Below are 19,871 nucleotides of genomic sequence, written 5' to 3'. Positions count from 1 at the left end.
GTTTCCCTCACAGCGACAGTGCGGTGTTTTTTCAGGTCAGTGTGTGAGTGTATGTGTGGGTGAGCATGTGTGCCTTGCTGAAAGGGTCTTGGGTGTCTCAGGCCACCAGGACAGGCTATGTATGTGCCTGTCAACAGGGTATGTGCCAGCTCAGTAACAAGTTGTCTGTATTTTAGGCTAGCGTGTGTGTCTGTCAAACTCCAAGTGCGCCTGCCCATGTTTCTTCGGCCAGCGGGTAGATGTTTGTGTCTCATGATCCCTGTGTGCCGGAGCTGCTTGCGTGCCTGCCCTTCTCCACTGTTATGTACACAGACTGAGTGCACCTGCTTATGTGCCAGGATACTCTACGTGTGCAGTCCTCTGTGTGTCTGACAGCAAGTCTCAAATGCCTCAGACCAACATCTGTCTTGCAGTGACAGCAGCCTATGTTCCTCAGGCGAGTGTCTGTCTGTGTGTCAGTGACACAGGCTCATGCACCTCAGGACTTTGAGTGTATCTCACAGTGACGCACCCCCTGGGCCTAAGACTAGTGCAAAGATTTGTCTTGTTGTGTCACTGTCAGCACTGCTCGTGTGTCTCACAGTGACAGACACAGACCTCAGGATGACATGTGTCTGCAAGTCCCCTTGATGCGGCCCCATGGGCCTCAGACTGCAGTGACAGCCACATGCCTCGGACGTGTGCTGTGTCTCTCCATGACACAGCCATGTGCCTCCAACCCGACAGTGACACAGCCGCAATCCTCAGACCCTTGTGTGAGTGTGCCTCGCAGTGACGCAGCTCGGGTGACCCACCCCGACGCCTGTCTGTCGGTCTGTCTGTCCATCTGTGCCGGAGGCACATGCCTCAGACAAGTGTGTCTGTCTGGCCGATGTCCCTCTGAGGTGCCCGTGTCACACGTGTGCCTCAGGACTGCACCTGCCTCACAGTGCCACAGCCTCTGTGCCTTGGAGGTCGGTGTGTGTGTGACGAGATGGCGTGTGTGTGTGCGGACCGCCCGTGTGCCTGTACCATGCGTGTGTGCGCGGACCGCCCGTGTGCCTGTACCGTGCGTGTGTGCGCGGACCCTGTGTGCGTGCGGACCGCGGCGTGTTAGCGCGGTGACGCCCAGCCGAGCCCGGCGGGGCAGCCGGCTCCTCACGTCAGCGCGCCGCGTGGGGCGGGCGGCGGCGGCGCCGTTAAAGGCCGACAGCGGCGGCGCGGCGCGGGAAACGCGCAGCGGCTGTGTTCGGCGCCGGCGGGGTAGCGAGGCAGCGGCCGTTCCAGCCACTCTCCCACCCACCATGTCGGGTACCCGGGCGTCCAACGACCGCAGCAGCCACTCCGGCGGCGGGCTCAAGCGGGCGCGCAGCGAGCCGGGCGGTAACAAAGTGACGGTGGTGCTGGGGGCGCAATGGGGGGACGAAGGCAAGGGCAAGGTGGTCGATCTGCTGGCCACTGAGTCGGATATTGTGTGCCGGTGCCAGGTGGGTGCCGGGCCGGCTCCGCCCGCCGCTACTCCTCGGCGCTTCCCTGCCCTGCGTTTCGCGCTCTTCTCGGCCACCGCTTTACCCGCGTTCCCCTCGGCCCGGCGCCCTCCTCTCCTTCCGGGTCCTCACTCCCCGGTGCTACTCTCTCCCCATTGCTCCCCTCCAGCTCTGTTTCCTCCCGCCTGCTTCTGCATTCTGCCGCTCCTCGCTCTTGTGGGTTTTCTTCCTCCCTTCCCCGCACCTTACTCCTCCTCCCCGTTCCCTCTCCCGCAGCGAGCGGCGGGACGCGAATGCGCCCCGGTGGGCAGCCGTGTGCCCCCCGCACCCTCCCAACTCTCGAGGCGGCGCCTCGAAATGCCACTCGGAAAGAAAGAGCCCTGAACTATAAATATAAATAGCTGACCCTTCACGATAAGCGACACAAGATCCCGAGTTGCCGGCAGGCGTGGAGACGGGGGGCGGCGCTGCTGGGTGCCGGGGCCTGCCGCGGCCCGGAGACGGAGGGGCCGCGCTGCGGGCGCTCCCTGGCGCTGGGTTGCCTCGGGAAGCAAAGCCCCAGGGCCTGGTTTGGGGTCAGCGTCTTGCAAGGATGTACCGCTGCCTGTGAGGCCGTTGGGTCGCTTGGTCCTCCGGGAAAAACCCACTTAGGAGCCGGCTTGAAGAGCAGCTGCTAATAAGCCTCATGAGTTTTCCAGAGTTTTACAGCAGGGGCTTTTTGGGATGGGCAGGTTGTGTTCCCCGCAAAACGCCTGGAAGTTTATTCTAAAAATATTTTAAAGTGGAGCGTGAGTAAAGTGGAAAAAGCAAGTTATGTAAAAGTACAAGATTTAAACAGTTTGGTGAAAACAGCATTTATGATTCTATGATTTTACATGCCTTTGCTTGTATGTATTTTTTAATATAATGCAAAGATTCTTAAAACTTTCTATTTGCCTACTATAAACTAAATTAGACACAACTTTTAAAGAACTGTTTTCAAACGTTAATTATGAACATATTAGACCAATACAGCTAATCTGTTCAGTTGTCCCTGTAAGCTGCATGATCACATTAATAAGTAGTCAGCTCAGTTGGTATGTACCATGAAATTTCTTCTGCTTTAAAGACGTAATAGCTGTTAAAAAGCTGCAGATATCCTTGAATCTAACATGATAAATCCAAGGACGTTTGTGTAACCAAGTATATTATGTAAATAAATGTCATGCAAGTTAAATATTTAGAAGGCGAAGGAAGTATTTTCAGTCAGGACATTAAACTCCCAAGATCTTGAATCGCCTTGGGGAGAAGTTTGCCTGCAAAAGTTAGCTAATGAATATGTATTATGAGGACTACAGCTACATTTCCATCTTTATTTCCCCCTTCTCCCTCAGTAATGTGTGGCTAGGAATTTAAAAACAGGTCTCATAATTGCTTTGGTGAGACAACAAAAACTAAATGTTTTAGCTGAGGAGGAGCATTTCATATAGGCCCCAGTCAGACGGTGCTTTCTCATAGGATTATTGCTAGTACTGCGAGAAGTCATGTGGTCCTTTGTAGACCCATCTTTGAGGGATGCCCTGAGGCTGCTTTCAAGCTGTATTTGCTCTTCACCCAGAGAACTAATTTGCAAGCATGGCCCTCAGGTGCAGCGTCAGAATACTCTGAGGGATACAGGGCTCGCGTGTGTGCATGCATGAGCATGCTGAAAGAGTTAGTCTGTTAACAAAAGGCTAGAGCTAGATGGCTCAGATAGTTTAATATGCTGCTGGGCACATCTAGGTCATCTTTCTGTAGCCTGACGATGAGACTGGTATGGATGGAATGCAGGTGGATCTAGAAGAGCTCTGGACTCTTTCAGAATTGTGTTCACCAATACATGCACACGCACACTGTTTGAGACTACAGCAGGATTACAAATACACTGACTTAATTGGAAGTGTCTTCAGGATTAGAGTTTAAGGAAAAATATAAAACATTTGAAAGACAAAATATGAGTAACAATTTATTTTCGAGTAGCAAACATTACACAATTTAAGTAAGAAGTGGTTTAATACTGAGGATTTTGTGCATTTGGCAATTTTTGAGGATGCTGTTTAAAAAGATACCATTATAATAATAGAGTATTTCATGCTTTCAAAACCAATCATGCAAGTAGATGATGATGTGTGATTTTTCCTTCTGTGAGAACTCAGATGGGACCATTAAGGTTTAGTGAAGATACACATGTATTTAAAGCATGTGAACAGTACTGATGAGTTGTAGGTCATTCACTTGTAATCAGTTTGAGAAAGACTTCATTAATGCTGTGTATTGCAGTGAAAAACCTGAATGTTTGGACCAGAACCTTGCTTGCTTCATGTTCCTGGTAGAAACTAAGAAAAACTTTCTTTGTGCCATAGCACTTGTCTATTAGAAGAGATTGCTTAAACAAGAAACACTGAATATCTCACTTATCAGAGACTTTAGAGGAAAAAGTCAGAACAAGTTCCATCCAGAATTTTGTTGTGGTTTAGAATGTGATGATTGACAGGGTTGTTTCCTGATGTCCTTTATGCTCTGTTTTCGAAGACATTGACAGAAACAGTGCCTGACAGCTTGTTTTGGTCCTCAGCTAAATGAAAGTAGGTAAAGCTAGAAAATGAATGTCTGAAAGGGGGATGTTTATGTCTTTTGAAACAGTGACTCGGCTAGATTAATTCTTCATCGCTGTAAGATACTCTTTGAGCTATCAATTTAAAAAGATGGGTTTTGGTTTTGATTTTAGGTTGGTTGGTTGGGGTTTGGTTTTTTGGTTTTTTGTTGTATTTTTTTTTTTCCCCCTCCTTCTGAATAGAATTTTAAATTCAGGGCCAAATTTGAGTATGAAGAGCTTTCTTAAAATAGTAGTTCCCTAATATTTCTATGAAAGGAAATAATTTTCATTAAATGTTTCTCATGTATTTTTAGTGTGTTGATTTCATGAGAAAAATCTGTGCCAGTTAGATTGCTACAGAGGAAATGAAATGATATTTTCTCCTGGGATACAGGAAAGAAAGGCAAGCAGGCAAATGGGAATAGGAAGTCCTTCGCAGACACAAGGGAAGCTTCAAAATCTGTTAAAGAAAATTCTGCGTTAAATCCCCAGTCAGTTTAATTTTCCTGAGCTTGCAGAATTAAATTTCACTTGAATTGAAGAGTCTCAAATGGTTGATCATGTTGCTTCGGTCTTTCTCAATACTTAGATTATATACAGTCTAAGTCCAAACAAGTTAGGTACGCACCATAATTCACCTGGTTTTTCACATTAGCAAGTGAAATGTGACATAATTTGAATACGAAATCTTATTCATCTGAAGTAATTTCATTTACCTGTATACTTGAAGCATTTTTTGTGAAAAATAATGTTTTAATAAAGGTAAAAGATTTATGGGTATTCTTGTAGATGATGCTGAGCAAAACTTTTCATAGGCTGCTTTCATTAAAATATCAGATATATGGGCACGCATACGCATATGAACAAGAAGAAGAGATATTTCTAAATAATAGGCAGTTTAGGGCTGTTAAGGAACTAGTAGCTTTGTCTAAGTTCAGGTGATTAATGGAGAACATCAGGAACATTTTTCCTCTGAATTGCCTTTTCAACAAGCAAAAGCGTTCAGAAGCAAATGACAGAGGGTAATATTTGTTTCTTATTGTGGCCTCCTGGGGCATAGAACTGTCACGTTATGCTGTGCAGTACTTTTAATCCCTGGTATATTTTTCAGGAAAGGGTACAATCAAAGAGTTCAACTGCAAATGTTTCATTTTAATGTTTCCTTCAAAAACAGGTTTTGTGCATTTGTTTAAAGCTTCTAACTGATAGAACATCAGGCATAAAGAGGGAAGCTTGGTTTTTACCTAGCCTCTTAGCATGTTGTCATAGAACAAAAATCCTAATGTAAGTTTAAGTAGTTTGAATGCATATACCATACTAATGAAGAGACATTTGGCATTGTTCAAAGCATGGCTTCGATGGTGATTTCTTCAGTGGCAGCTCTTATTCCAGATGCATGTTTCTCACATCACCTCATACGTTGCTGTGTGGCTGCCTTCAAAACTAAAGCTTGTGGCTGGTTTTACCTACCTGGGTTTTAATTAGATAACTTCTCAGATCTGTCTTGGAGCGTGATCAGACAAATGGTCAACTGTCACAACTGCTGAGGTGATGTGTCTCCAGAGGCATCGCTTAAACTAGTCTGTTCCCAAAATGTTGTATATAGAACTTCTGTAGTAAGTTGAGTAAGTTAACTGAAAATGCAGGTGCTCATACAGTTCTAGCTGTTTCCTTAAGGTGTGACTACATGAGGTACACTTGTAATATTAACTTTTAACTGAATATTTACTGCACAGTTCTCTATGAATGGAAAAAGAAATAGTGTCCATTGTCATATATGGCAGGACAAGTACCATGCATCTTTGCCAGTAATAGTAATTTACTCATGAGACACTTTCTGTTTTATAATTTAGGCACGTGCCAAGAATGTCTAGGAATTCCTGTTGTAATGGGGAGTAAACAATTCTGCCATTCTTGATGAAATTTTCTTGTGCAATAAATTGTTTTTCAACAGAATGTCTAAAAGCACTGTAGAAAAATGCCCCATAAACAATTTGATAAAAAATTTGAAGGGGAGGAAAGAGAAAAAGATTTTCCAAAAGCTCAATGTGAAAGATACAAAAAATATTGCTGGTAAATTAGTAGAGGCCCTGTGATAATAACCATTGCTGCACTGGGTTTGATCTCAGTTACGGAATAGATTGGTATAACAGTTGCGGCACAAATGCATGTCTTTCCTTCACTTCATACCAAAACCAGTGACAGTGATTCAGAAACAGTTACTCGTTGAAGACAGTTTTTCAGATTTTTCAGGCCTTCATTTGGCACTGCTGTTCCAGTGTTGCCCATGACAATGCTTCATGTGTCAGACCTGTGACACTTCTGCCTTCTGGAAATCTGGAAACAATCTATGTGATGTTATCAGCATTCTCTTAAGAACTGACATTGAAGAAGCACCACCAAATTGCAGGAATGTGATTGCAATAAGAAGAGCTGTGAGTTAGGTTTCTTAACCTTATCATACTAATGTGCTTTAAATTTTCACTAAATATGCAGTCACTTTTTATTAAAACATTTCCTCTACCCAAGTCAGTATGCTTTCAAATTAAGAGTTGCTTTGGTTTTATGTGGGCAAGTGATTGAATAATAAACATGAAATGTTTAACATTCAATAAATGTTATTATTCAATCACAGAAGTGCCAGACGAGAAGTTTTTCTCAGTGGTTTAGGTGCAAGACAGGGCATTTTGTTCCTCTGTTGTGCTGCTGACATGGCAGAGCAAAGCAGCCACATGTTGTTGTGACTGTCCCTATTGATCATGGGCTGCTGGAACTGTGTGCAGCGGGGATTAAATTAGGGAAATGTTCTATGATGATTACGTGGAGTTACAGGGGCTTGTTGGATACTGTTTTTCTCTATGTATCGTGTTGCTCTCCATTCAGTGAGGTTTAACCCTCATATTTAGTATAATTTTCTCCCTGCAGGATAAAGTAGTATGTAAAGACTTTAATCTCGTAATGATTTAGTGCTTGATGGTCTTCAGTGAAGAGATTGATGACCTTGGAGTCATGAGTGTGCAATGACTGCAGGACTGTTGCTTTTGATTTCTCTAATGTTTGGGAAGGTTGATAATCCCACTTGTATGTACATGTACGTTCATACAGGCACATTTCTTTAAGTAATTCTTTTGTAAGATTGCTGCAAAAAAGCAAGTAGGTTTATTTTCCTGTTCCACACAGGGGAGGGTTCATGAAGCGTGAGTAGTTTCCTTAGCTACAATAAAGAATTCCAGCCTTTAAAAAGTGAAACTTTTTTGTAGCAATCTGTTGCTTATAAGGTATTTTGTCCAACTTTAATTTTTCATTTTGCTTATACATCCTACACTATATCATTTTAGGCTTTAGAGCAACGCGGTGACATTGCTATTTTAAACTAGCCTCTCCTTTGGACATCAGCGAGATCATCTCAGGACCACCAGGATTATAAATACTGTATGAGAAGGTCAGGTTTAAAGTTTCCAAATCTCCATAAGAAAGCAAGCTTAATTTTCAATCCCCTTTATAAAGCCTGATGAATTTATTATCCTTTACAAGCATCAAAAGAAAGCAGCTGAAAATTAAGCTGAAATGACATCTGTTCTGTTTCGTTCCTGTTGTAACTCAGTAGCTGTTGTTAACTTGTTTACAGATATAAGAAAAGTTATGTTCATATCCTTGGATCATATTACTTTCCACAGGGACGTGACTATGCTTCTTCAGAAGAGGGGACTAAAGATGAGCAGACACGTCTAGGTTTTTCATGTTTGTTTTTCTTTATTTTAGGATTCTGCTAACATGAGTCGGATTTTTTTTTTTTTTTTTTCACAATGGCATTTTCTGATATACTTTGATTTTGTTATTTCTTTACATCTTCTGCTGGAGTTATGTATGTGTTTCGTTGTGGTGGTCTGTTGTAGTAGATTGTTTTTATGTGGTTTGACAAAACTTTAGATTTTGTTTGAGAGAAAATAACTAGAGTTTACAAGTGTCTAGTTTGCCTACACTGTTTAAAACCTGAGTTGAGTTAGACCTGGCTTTTTCGGTTGCATTTTCAGACACTTAGGAAGACCAATGTATCCATGTAAGTTAGGGTCACCCTTCATTTGTAGTAAAGGAAAAATACTACATTGCTAGTGAAAATATGATCTAAGCTTCAGTTTTTGATACCTGCACAAGAAGTGTTTTTATGTATTTTTTTAAAAGGTCAAAAGTTTTGCTCAGCTCTTCTCAAGAGTGTTTGTGTTTATAATCGTACTAATTATCTCAGTAGGCTTTAGAAGGTCTCTTTCCATGAGAATTCAGGAGTTTTTGAAGAGATCACTGTTTTAAATAGGAAGGTGGGATCCTTTGGATTTTGTTCATTCTATGAGACGTGAGAAGGGGCACAGCAGGAACATACTTGAACAGATGCAGGAATTGGATATAGCAATTCTGTGCAGAGTAGTTCTTGAAGTTTATTGCAAACATATTCTTTGTGAAGAAGAGCAAGGCAAACTAGATTTGGCTGATGATGACTTTATCGAGAGAGAAATACTTGCAACTCACTCCAGCTCTTTGTTACCACTATTGCTTTAAAAATCACTGCTCCCTCAGGTCTTCTGATGTAAGTATACTTGTGATTATCCCCTAACCCAGCTCCTTCCAATGACTAACTTTAAAAAAAAAAAGGCTGTGATCCACTTCTTGGGTCTGAGTTGGGGGCTATCAGGTGAGAGTTTAACTGGAGAAAATGGCGAGAAAAAACTTACACTAAAGGAAACTATAACTAGAACCTGTGGCAGCAACCTCCCAGCTGTAATGTACAGCACTTTTAGTCATCTGAGAAACTTTAACGCACAGGTGGTTTTGTGAGACTGTGTCTCAGGGTCTTAGTCATCAAAGCACTCGATGCATTGCATTCGTCTGTGTGTTGGATTTTATTTTTTTTGAACCAGTTGTGATCTAAACTCATTTGCAGTGGTGTAGATCAAGAGAAATACCATGAAAGACAATGGATTTGTATTATTATAAAGTTCATGTCAAAGCCAGTTATACTGGTAACACTGATCAGCTACACTCATTCAAGTTAGTTCCAGCCAGTTGCTAATGTAAATTACAAATAGCCACCACTAATTAAATTGTAAAGAGAAAGAACAATGGCATTTTCTGATATACTTTGTGTATATCAGATATATATTTGTGTATTTCTGATATAATTTGTGTAATGATGCTCCTTCTTGTTTATTCAGAATCACATATGAAATGCTATAAATTGAAGAAAATTTCTCAATCCACTTTCACAGTACGATGAGAGCTATTTGGTCTGCAGCTGAATTTCAGGAAATGTTTTGCTTAGTTGATGGATGGAATTGGTAAAGGTGGGATACTTCCAATGAAGACAGATAGAAATACTAGAATCATAAAATGACTAGGGTTGGAAAGGACCTTAAGATCATCTAGTTCCAACCCCCTGCCATGGGCAGCGACACCTCACACTAGACCATGTTGCCCAAGGCTCTGTCCAACCTGGGCTTGAACACTGCCAGGAATGGAGCATTTGTTTGAATCATAGTATTGGTTTTCACATGCAGGCTTCCCAAACTTCTGGTTTGTAGCTGGTATTCCAGTTTGTAGATTATAAATTCATAGATTATAATGCCAGAGGGGATCATCTTGTAATCTTGTCCGAGTACCAAGGACACAATATTCTAGTAGCAGTTGCACCACTGCCAAAAGGAGAGGTAATACTATCTCTCTACTCCTACTTGATATTCCCATTTATACATGCAAGGGTTGCCTTAGGCATATCAGCCAGTACTGAAACTGTGTTCAGACACCTCTATGTGCTTCCTAGCATAGATATCTCCAATCCAGAGTTCAGCCCACCTTTTTGTTTCTAATTAATTTATTCTAAACCTGGTTGACATGTATACATTCACTGAATACACCAAGCGGCTAAGGAGCTCGGACTTCTGCATGCTTCTGGTACACCGCTCAAACAATCGCTGTGCTGGCTTCATATCTTCAAGAACAAATTTCTGCTTTTTCCCCATTGCATTGATTAACTTTGCTAACTGGATGAGGGTGTGAACCGATCACTGGGGGACTCACCAGAAACACACGTGGGTTGTGTGCATCCTCTAGTTATAATTTGAAACTGTCGTTAGGTTTTAAGGCATGTGCTCTCATGATTTTTCATATCAATCTAGTTAATTCAGTTATGTTTGGGCTTTGTGGGGGAGCACTAAGCAAATGAAGGATATGCTAACCAGTGGAAACCAGTGGGGCATCTGGAAACACTCCTCTGACACATGCAGAATGTGGTGTCCCTCACACTACCTGGCTGGCAGGAGCAGGCAGAAACACATCTGAGCATCAGGGCACATTTCATTCCTATTAAAACAGGTATCTTGAGGCCAGCTGGGGGAAGGAGTTCTTGCTGCAGGTACTGAACAGCCTCACTGCTGCTCTGAATACGAATTCTCTTTCTACCTTGGGATGTTTCTACTGCAGAGAATGATTTTTTTAAAGTGATACAGAACAAAACACCAGCCTTTAAATGACAGAGCTCTTTGGAAAGTGCGTTTATTTCTCCTGTTTTTAAGTTCTACTGAAAAGAAGACTATGTGTTCTCCTCTGCCAGCTTGTTCGTAATCATTATTAATTCTCTGAAAGATGGTGTTTATACCAGCATACAGTTGTTAACACTAGTAAGATGCAATAGCTTTTCAATTTAGTGTCTTGACATAGTTCTTGTATTCACATACTATGGCATAGTAACCAAAGTACATCACTTCAGTACAAGAATCGATGTCACGAGTAGATCAGCATGTAAAAAGCTTGCACATATATTTTCTTCTTAAATTAATGTAGTGAAAAAAAACCCCAAAACCCATCGGGGGGTTAAGTTCCTTTAGCTCCTTCTGGTACTGGGACAATATGTAACTTTATTATTATTATAAGTCTGAAAATATAGATTAAAATATTCCAGAAAAATCCAATTTTTATCTGAGTCCAAGTTAAATATTCTTTAAGAATAATAAAAAACAAAAACCTGAACCTCACATGTTGCAGTTCTTTCTATTAACTTGAAGTCTATTTTTGAACCTGAAATAGCAGGCATTTTAGGTTGTTGAATTTAAACTGCATTGCTGGTGGTCTGCTGGATTTTAATAAAAAGAAGGCATAGCTTTCAGCACCACAAAGTAGTAGAGTGTTCCTGAGGCAAAATATATTAGAATTATGCATATTAATGCTGTTAATAGAGCCTCAACTTCTAGCACTTTCAAAGTTAATAAAAACTGATTTATTAAGCAATGTAGATACTTTCAAAAGGCTGAACACTAATTTTCCACTGCAGGCTATTGTGGTGGGTTAACCCTGGCTGCTCACCAAGTGCCCACCAGAGCTGCTCTATCACTCCCCTCCTCAGTTGGACAGGAAGAGAATATAATGAAAGGCTGTGGGTCAAAATCAGGACAGGAAGAGTTCACTTGCCACTTACTGTCACGGGTAAAACAGACTCTACTCAGGGAAATTAGTTTAATTTATTACCAATCAAATCAGAGTAGGATGATGAGAAATAAACCCAAATCTTAAAAACAACTCTCCCCTCCTCCCTTCATCCTGCACTCAACTTTACTCCCAAATTCCCTACCTCCTCCCTCTGCAGCGGCGCAGGGAGACAGGGGATGGGGGTTGTGGTCAGTTCATCACGTGCCTTAGCTGCTCCTCTCTTCTCAAGAGGATCACTCCTCACAGTCTTTCCCCTGCCCCAGCGTAGGGTCCCTCCTGTGAGAGACAGTCCTCCATGAACTTCTCCGAATGAGTGCTTCAAAAACTGCTCCAGTGTGGGTCCCTTTCATGGGGTGCAGTCCTTCAGGAACAGACTGCTCCAGACTGGGTCCCTGTGGGATTGCAAACCTGCTCTAGCGTGGGCTCCTCTCTCCACAGAGCCACAGGGTCTGCAGGAGCCTGCTCCAGCACAGGCTTTCCATGGGGTCAAAGCCTCCTTTGGCCATCCATCTGCTCTGGTGTGGAGCCCTCTCCAAGCTGTAGGTGGATATCTGTGGACCTATATGGGCTGCAGGGGGACAGCCTGCCTCACCATGGGCTGCAGCATGGGTTGCAGGGGAATCTCTGTCCCTTCTTAACTCTGTTATCCCAGAGGCACTACCACTGTTGTTGCTGGGGTCAGCCTTGGCTCTGTTGGACATGGGGAAAGCTTCTAGCAGCTTCTTACAGAAGCCCCGCTGTAGCTCCCCTGCTACCAAAGCCTTGCCATGCAAACCCGGTACAGCTTTGAATGGCTTCAGCGAAGCTTGTTTTTTTTTCTTACGTGCCTGATTTAAATATGAAGAACTTTAACATCTACCAAATACCATCAGAAACAAAGATTTATCTCCTCTGAAACTTTAATACAGCTGCCCCAAAGAAAGGATTTTTGTGTGCTGTCTGGAGATGAGCTTCCTAAATGATATTTAGGTCTTTTTATTAGACTTATGTAGTAAGATACCTATCCTGTTGTCTTTGGCACGCTTAGTGTTTTCTAATTCTCAAGTCCCGCTTCATTGCTATAGTTTGCTGTAACTGATAGCCTAAATCACCTGGATCTGGTAGGTTTCCTGCATTTGTAACACTTTTAGTAGAGTCACTAAAGATTAAAGTGGCTTAACAGAAGGGACACAAGTGCCTACTGAACATGTTGGAATTGCTGCAGGAGCAGTAAGGAAGGTTTCAGGTTGAAGTGGATGCTAACATTTAAGACACTGCTGTCATCGCAGTAGCACTCTCAGCCTTTTGGAGCTCAGGCAGCTTCCATAATGGTTCCTTCATGGGAGCAGAACTTCCCATACCAGAGTAGTTTAATGGGAATCCCCAGGCTTCCCAGATTTTGGAAGTGAATGTAGTTATTTTCCAAAAGCATAAGCTATCCTTCATAAACATTCTCATACTGCTATATCCCATCTTCTAAAATTTTAGAATATAAGGAAACACTTCTGAATATAATTAAGGTGTGCTGTTGTCTCAAATTGAGTCCTCAAGCCTGAATTCATTTGTTTCTATTCATGTTGATTAAGAAAAGCAGAATATAACTATAGTATGAGCAACAACATACCTGATTGTCTCAGAAGATGTCACAAGCCTCTTTCTCAAGCCTGATACTGCTATAATAAAATAAACTAGTGTTTCAACCGGTGCAATCCATCCAGTTCCAGACCTCTTAAGTATCATGTAAAGTACTCTCCTGCATGATTTATTAGCCTGCTAGCTAGTTCGGTATCTTCAACTAGATCCAGGTTCCTGCAACTGGCTTCTCATGTCTGAGAGGAAAGCTAAATACCTAGGATGGTTCTGCTTGCTTTAGGATTCTCCAGACAAGTTGTAACCCTGCATTAGCAAGACACTCAAGAGTCCTTCCCAGCCCAAGGATGAGCTACTCAGCAGTTTGCTAAATCGAATGAAATTTTTGCATGCACCAGTTTTTCTGTTACAACTTGTACTCAGCTTGTCCTTAGCAGGTTTTCTATTTAAATGTCATCGTCAAGCTCACATCTTCCAGCACATGGGAATTACTTTGGTCATATTTAAAGGCATATTTCTAGTGTTTTCCTGCATCCCCCTGCTTAAAAAATGCTTGATTTTTATTTTTATAACCCATAGTTACTATTTTCTTAATGTTGTGTTTCAGCATGTATCCACATTTTGAAAGGAATGTTGGTTGCCATTTTCCTGTATATCACATGCAAAGAAATGGGCAAATGAGTAAATGAACCTCTGGAAGAACATGTATTATTTTATTATTTTTTATAAATTACTGTCCTTTCTCAGTCCTTTGTATAACTGCACTCATTCAGCCACACTTCCTTATTTGCAAATTACCAGTGACAGTCTCGATTCTCCTTTCAGTAGGTGCTCTCATTCCAGACACTTCTACATCATTCAGACTTCATATGAAATCCACAAAGATTTGTAATTATTTGGAAAATGAAGGCCTGTAGCACCCGAGCAGACAAGTAGTCAGATTTCCTAACCTTATCAGGAGAAAAAGTTACATGATGACAGAACAGCAACAAAAATTAAGCATGTTGAGAAAACTGGACCTTGAATTTTTAAAACGTGTTACCGTTTCTGTTCAAATCAACTCATGACCTTGATTTACTCACCTCTTCCCAAGTTTGTGTGTTGTCTCATTATGCTCTTTTAAAGCCATTCACAAAAAATCAGTTTCCTGGGGAAAATACCAGCTCCCATTCTCAGGTCTGGTAGATAGTTGTGTAAGGTGTGAATTGTAGGAGCCTCCATGAAGTAGATGATCATCTCTTGACAGGGAGATTCTGTGAAGCCGTAAAGACTACACATGCTCCCAGCTTTATACAGACTTTCCATCTTGAACACCTAGAGAAGCAGTAGCTGTTTGTAGGTGGGCAGGCAGGAAGAGCTTCCACTCAGAAGGAAATACTTGGTGTTGAAGGCTTAAACCCAGAGAAATGACCGTGAACAGAAGATGCCTGAAAAGGGTGGGCTTGCGTAGGCATGTCAGAGACAGGACTCCATGGGTGGTAGTTCAATCCAGTTGTGTTCCCAGAAGCTTTAGTCCTCTTCTAGCTTCTTCCACCACTCCCACATTTATTCTTGCTCTGCCCCAGTCCTGCCTTGACTCTGTGTTATCATCCTGCTTCGTAATACTACGCAGTCCTGCTGAAATCCTTCAGCCCCCTAATTGTCCTGCCTGAGCCCTTTTTACGATACTACAGCATCTCAAGAAACTATAAAATGGAGAAAGCCGTGCCCTAAGACATGAATGTATAAATTAAAAAAAAAAAAAAATCTTGTCAAATCATCTGCTGAGAGTTTAGATTGCTGGTATAAGGCCATTAATCTTCAGGTGTTTGTTTCTGTTGCAGGGTGGGAATAATGCAGGCCATACTGTAGTTGTTGATGGAAAAGAATATGATTTTCACCTATTTCCTAGTGGCATCATTAATCCAAAGGCAATTTCTTTTATTGGTAAGTCAATATTGGAACTTACTAAATAAAATAACATTATGTGTTGGGTAGCTGCAACCATATTTTATAGTAGCAAAGAAAAACATGTGACTGACAGATTTGCTTTAGCTTCAGCTGTTAGACTTTTGCAGCTACGTGAAGAGTTATTCTACTTTCAGTATCAGTTTAGTTTCTGCTACCAGAAAACTGAAATTAAGAACCCCCTCTTTCTATCATGTTGCTCTTTCTTATACTTAATGGTACAAGTTTGGATCCTACCCTCTACTTGCACACTCCTTTTATACTTTCAGAAATATATATGCTATTTTTTGAGGACACAAACCCCAGCATTTAGGCTAAATGAATAATATAATTTATCTCTAGTATCTCTTTACTGACTTTCCAGAAATAGGCTACAAGGTACAGGGCTATGCTTGGAAGGTTATAATCCAGTCTCCTTTTTGTTCACATGACCAGCTGCTTACGATGATGTTGTATTTCTCTGTAAAGATATTGGATGCAGGTGGCATCATAAAAAAGTTTGCATTGCTTATTGGACATTAAACTCATAGTTAAGTGGTAGGCAAATTTAAGCCTCTTATTGTCCAAAATTATGTTTCTTTCTGAGAGGAAAAAACATACAGAATGTGCAAGAAATGACCTTCAGTGTCAGTGAGTCATGGAGTTCCAGTTTTGTTCCGTTTGATAATTTCTGAATGGATGATTGAAATATATGAAACTTTTTTTTTTCTCTCTGCTGAACATGGTGTATTGTCTTCCTTTCCCATTTACTCCCTTGTCAGTTAGTAAAGACTATAACTTAAGTTATCCTAAATTTAGGATGAGACAGGCTCTTGCATATTTTTTTGATGCTCCCAAGAAGGAGGCAGCAGCTGTTTCCAGCCCACTACAGCACTAATCCTCCACGTCTCATCAGTAATGCTCCGTATTGCTTCTGAATTCTGTATTGTAGCTCAAAAGCTACAAAGGGAGAAGGCATTGCAGTAGTTTGAGCTGAGTTTAAAACAAATACGTGAATATTGAAGAAAATTTAAATATTGTCACATAGGCTTGTCCAGGCCATGGACTTCTTTGAGCTTTTACCAGTGAACAATTGAGGCTGAAGTTGTGGTGCAAAGTCCACCACAAACAAAGGCAAGAATCCGCTTACCTCAGCTGGCTTTGGAGCAGGCCCAGCATTCACATCTGAAACAAGCAAGCTCTGTTTTTTCTGATTTTAGCAGGTTTGTAGCCACTTCACCAAAATGGGGATTTAGCCTTTGTGAGAAGTATGAGAAACTTAGTCTTTCTTTTTAAATAAAATTATTTAAAATAGGGGTTTTCATGCCTTGCATCCTGAGAATGAATATTTAATTTCTTTCTTTAAAATAAATCATTTGTGTTCCCAAAGGTAATGGAGTGGTTATACATTTACCAGGCCTGTTTGAAGAAGCTGAAAAGAATGAGAAGAAAGGTTTGTAATTTTTAATCTTTCTTTATATTGGCAGCCAGGCTGAGGGGTTTTTTAAGCCTTTGTGTCTGACCATAAATATTCAGTGCAATAACATTCTGGATTTTAAATACTGAGGAAAACAGTATTTAAAACGTTGAATTGTGTTGTAGTGTTCAGGCAGATTTTCAAAAGCTATCTTCTCATGGGTTTTTAGGGAGTTTTATGGCATTTGATACCATATTAGATACAACGTAAGTCCTAAAGTGTGTGGCAAAGCTCCCTTTGACCTCAAACTAAGATGATATAACCCAGAGTTTCTGTGTCCCCATTTCTATGCCAGAGTATGAACTCAGTTGGTTCTGCTTTGAGCGAGGCTTTGGACCAGGTGACCTTCTGACGTCCCTAACATCTTACATTGTTTTATGATTTTATATATATAAATTCTCTATTTTCTGAGGCACAAATGGAGTTTAATTGATTTGTTGTACAGCTACTTAAACAAGACTCTTTCCATGAAAGAAATTGTGCATAAGCCAGTGTTCTGGCATTAAGAAATAGTGAGTATCTTTGTCCATACCAAAATGAGAAAGCTGAAAAAGTGTAAAATAATGTTAATGAAAACGTTGCTGATATTTGATATTCACTTATAGTTTATCCATTTTGTCTGCAGTCTTCTTAATAAGTTATATAAACTAGAAGAAAGGCATAGAAAAATATAAAAGCAAAGTTTGAACAATCAGTGCTGCTGAAATCCTACTTTTCTTTCTGTCTTCTGACAGGTTTGAAAGATTGGGAGAAAAGACTGATTATATCAGATAGAGCACATATAGGTAAGCAGTGATTGAGAGGGGAAAATCTCACAAATGATTGCTTAGCTCATGGTGCTAATTAGATTATTACTCCACAAAGTAGTGATGTATTTGAACTAATATGGCTTCTTTGTATGTCGTGTATCTGAAGCATAATAATGGAATTTGTATCCACTAAAGAGTGATGTTTTACGTGTTTTCACAACGTTTAACAAGTACTCATTCCGTTTCCACACGAGGAGGCCTGTGGGCTATCAGTGATAACAAAGGCACTTTGTCTAGAAATTATGGATATCTGTGATTTAGAAAATGTTTTTCTCCTTTGGTCTCCCACTCCATCTATTATATTTTCCATTGCAGTGTTTGACTTTCACCAGGCTGTAGATGGGCTCCAGGAAGTGCAACGTCAAGCACAAGAAGGAAAAAAGTAAGTGTTTTCAGCACCTTCATTTCATTAATAATTATGCAAATTTGAAAAATTAGTGTAATTTTGGAAAACAAATGCAATTTATCTTTAAAGAACCTTGCTGATGTTACTATTTCTGTGGCTTGTTCTGCTCTTACTTATGTTAGTGAACAAACTCTGAGGTATTACTGAAAAGGCAGAGTATGAATTCTGCCATATTTCCATTTTCTAGTTCTCTGCAACGTATAGAGCCATTTTGAAATTCCTGCCAAATTCTCAAAACTCATTTCTATTAAAATGATGCTTTCAATCCAGTTTGATACCAGACTAGTCATGCTCTTTTGAATCAGCTCCAAAATGGCATGATTAGGTTCCATGCTTTTAATCATTTATTGTATATTCACTTATACTTCATGGACATACTAGTTTCTATTTTAATTTTAATCTTACACTTTAGCACAGTGTGGAACCTCATACTTCATTCTGGTTTCTGAAAGAACAAAGATTTACGTGAACACACTATGTTTTTTCTCTCTGTTAATCTATTAGTTTTTGATCCCATTGGACAATTTCTGTCAAACTTAACGTACATAAATAAAGATCTCAATATTACTGTATTTCTAAAATGCATGTGAAAATAGGCATAGGGTGGGGAAACAGTTTCATTGTTGCAACTGATTTGTTGTTTCAACTGGTTGTTGTTTACAACTATAGGCAGTGCTGCAACTGTAAAAATATGAAAATGACCTGTGTTTCCTATTGTTCGTGGTAAGGGATGTACAAGTACCACAGGATAGTGTAGTAACCATTATTACTGTATAGTATGTGTATATACACACAGTTTCAGCTAAGCTTGTGTCAGCCAGACCCAAGGCTTAAAGCTTTACTGCATACCATGAATATTAGCAATATTGATGCAAATCCATTGAAGCATGAAAATGGCTGTATCTTTTATTATTTAGAACTTTAGTTATTTTTTTTTTATTTCTTAGGTCTCTTGCCCAATATATGGTATATTGAAGACCTTTAATAAAATTACTTAGCATAAAGCATATTTTTGCATATATTTATACATGTTTGGGGTTTATTTTTAATTAGTATTGGCACAACAAAGAAGGGAATTGGACCAACTTACTCTTCCAAAGCTGCACGCACAGGCCTTCGAATTTGTGACCTCCTTTCTGACTTTGATGAATTTTCTTCAAGGTACAACTATTTTAATTTCTAAATATTATTTTAAGGAGTGATACATTTTGGCTGACAGACTTGCTTTTAACAAGATGTTTTTAAATATGTGTCTGAATTTTGTATATAAATTGTCTCGAAGGAGCAAAAAAATGGAAAGAATGTCTGTGTTTATTTCCCTTACTTCACAATGTTTCTTACAATTTAAAATGTAATTCTGTACCTTGGGAAATGCTGTGGTTGAGGTATCAAAGTTCTGGGTGTTTTCTCTGTACAGCTCTCAGTATATCCTTGTATAATATAAACTGAGTTCTTGCCAAAGGTTCTATGAACAGTAACTGTGTTCTTCATAGCTGTGATTTCAATATTTTACAGATTTAAAAATCTGGCACAACAATACAAGTCAATGTTTCCCACACTGGAAATAGATATAGAAGGACAATTGAAAAAGCTAAAGGTAAGGATTTAACACTTGTAATATTTTTTCAGTTTCAGGGAAAGTATACAAGAAAATACTAATTTTAATTTAAAAAGTAAAAATTAAGAGTACCAGAGCTCCTACTTATTAAACTAATTAAGTAATTTAAATGAAAAATGTGTATCTTCACTATTACAAAGCCTTTTAATAAGCAGTAGCTGTGCTTTGTAATAGAATATTCTCTTAAATAAATTCTGTGGATGATTTAATTTTCCTATGATATTTTGCTTTTTAACATAAAATAACTGTTGTATTAAAGTAGCCAAGAGAGCACAGGGTGGCACTTCCAGTTAGCAGTCTCCAGCCATGACTGATCTAGGCTGTCTGAGAGACTTCCATGCTTACTGAAGAATTGTTTGTGGAAGCTGTGTTTCAAAAATGTCTTTTTATAAATAAATTCAGAAAAGCCACTGGTGAATATGTAATAAAAAAGGATGCTAAAAAATCTCTTACCTTTCCCAAGTTTTCTGGTACTTGTCAAAGTTGCTACCCTACCTTTAAAGATACTTTTTA

At 40.2% G+C, this 19,871-nt stretch overlaps 1 protein-coding gene across 2 annotated transcripts in view; it reads left to right on the top strand.

The window, feature by feature from the left end:
- Positions 1–1,153: 1,153 nt before the first annotated feature.
- Positions 1,154–19,871, top strand: part of ADSS1 (adenylosuccinate synthase 1) — a 30,174-nt gene continuing 11,456 nt past the window's right edge. Inside the window, exons 1-7 of one of the 2 annotated variants that reach the window (XM_030483858.1) lie at positions 1,154–1,466; positions 14,946–15,048; positions 16,439–16,501; positions 17,260–17,310; positions 17,650–17,716; positions 18,794–18,901; positions 19,256–19,337. In XM_030483858.1, coding sequence (XP_030339718.1) covers positions 1,284–1,466; positions 14,946–15,048; positions 16,439–16,501; positions 17,260–17,310; positions 17,650–17,716; positions 18,794–18,901; positions 19,256–19,337 — 657 coding nt within the window. In that variant the 5' untranslated portion in view covers positions 1,154–1,283. The remainder of the gene's footprint in view (positions 1,467–14,945; positions 15,049–16,438; positions 16,502–17,259; positions 17,311–17,649; positions 17,717–18,793; positions 18,902–19,255; positions 19,338–19,871) is intronic. The other variant, XM_030483859.1, reaches the window with a different exon arrangement.

Source organism: Strigops habroptila, chromosome 4 (genome assembly GCF_004027225.2).
Source record: "Strigops habroptila isolate Jane chromosome 4, bStrHab1.2.pri, whole genome shotgun sequence".
Lineage (NCBI taxonomy): Eukaryota > Metazoa > Chordata > Aves > Psittaciformes > Psittacidae > Strigops > Strigops habroptila.
Note: the sequence above shows the minus strand (reverse complement) of the source record. Positions and strands in the feature narration are given on the sequence as shown.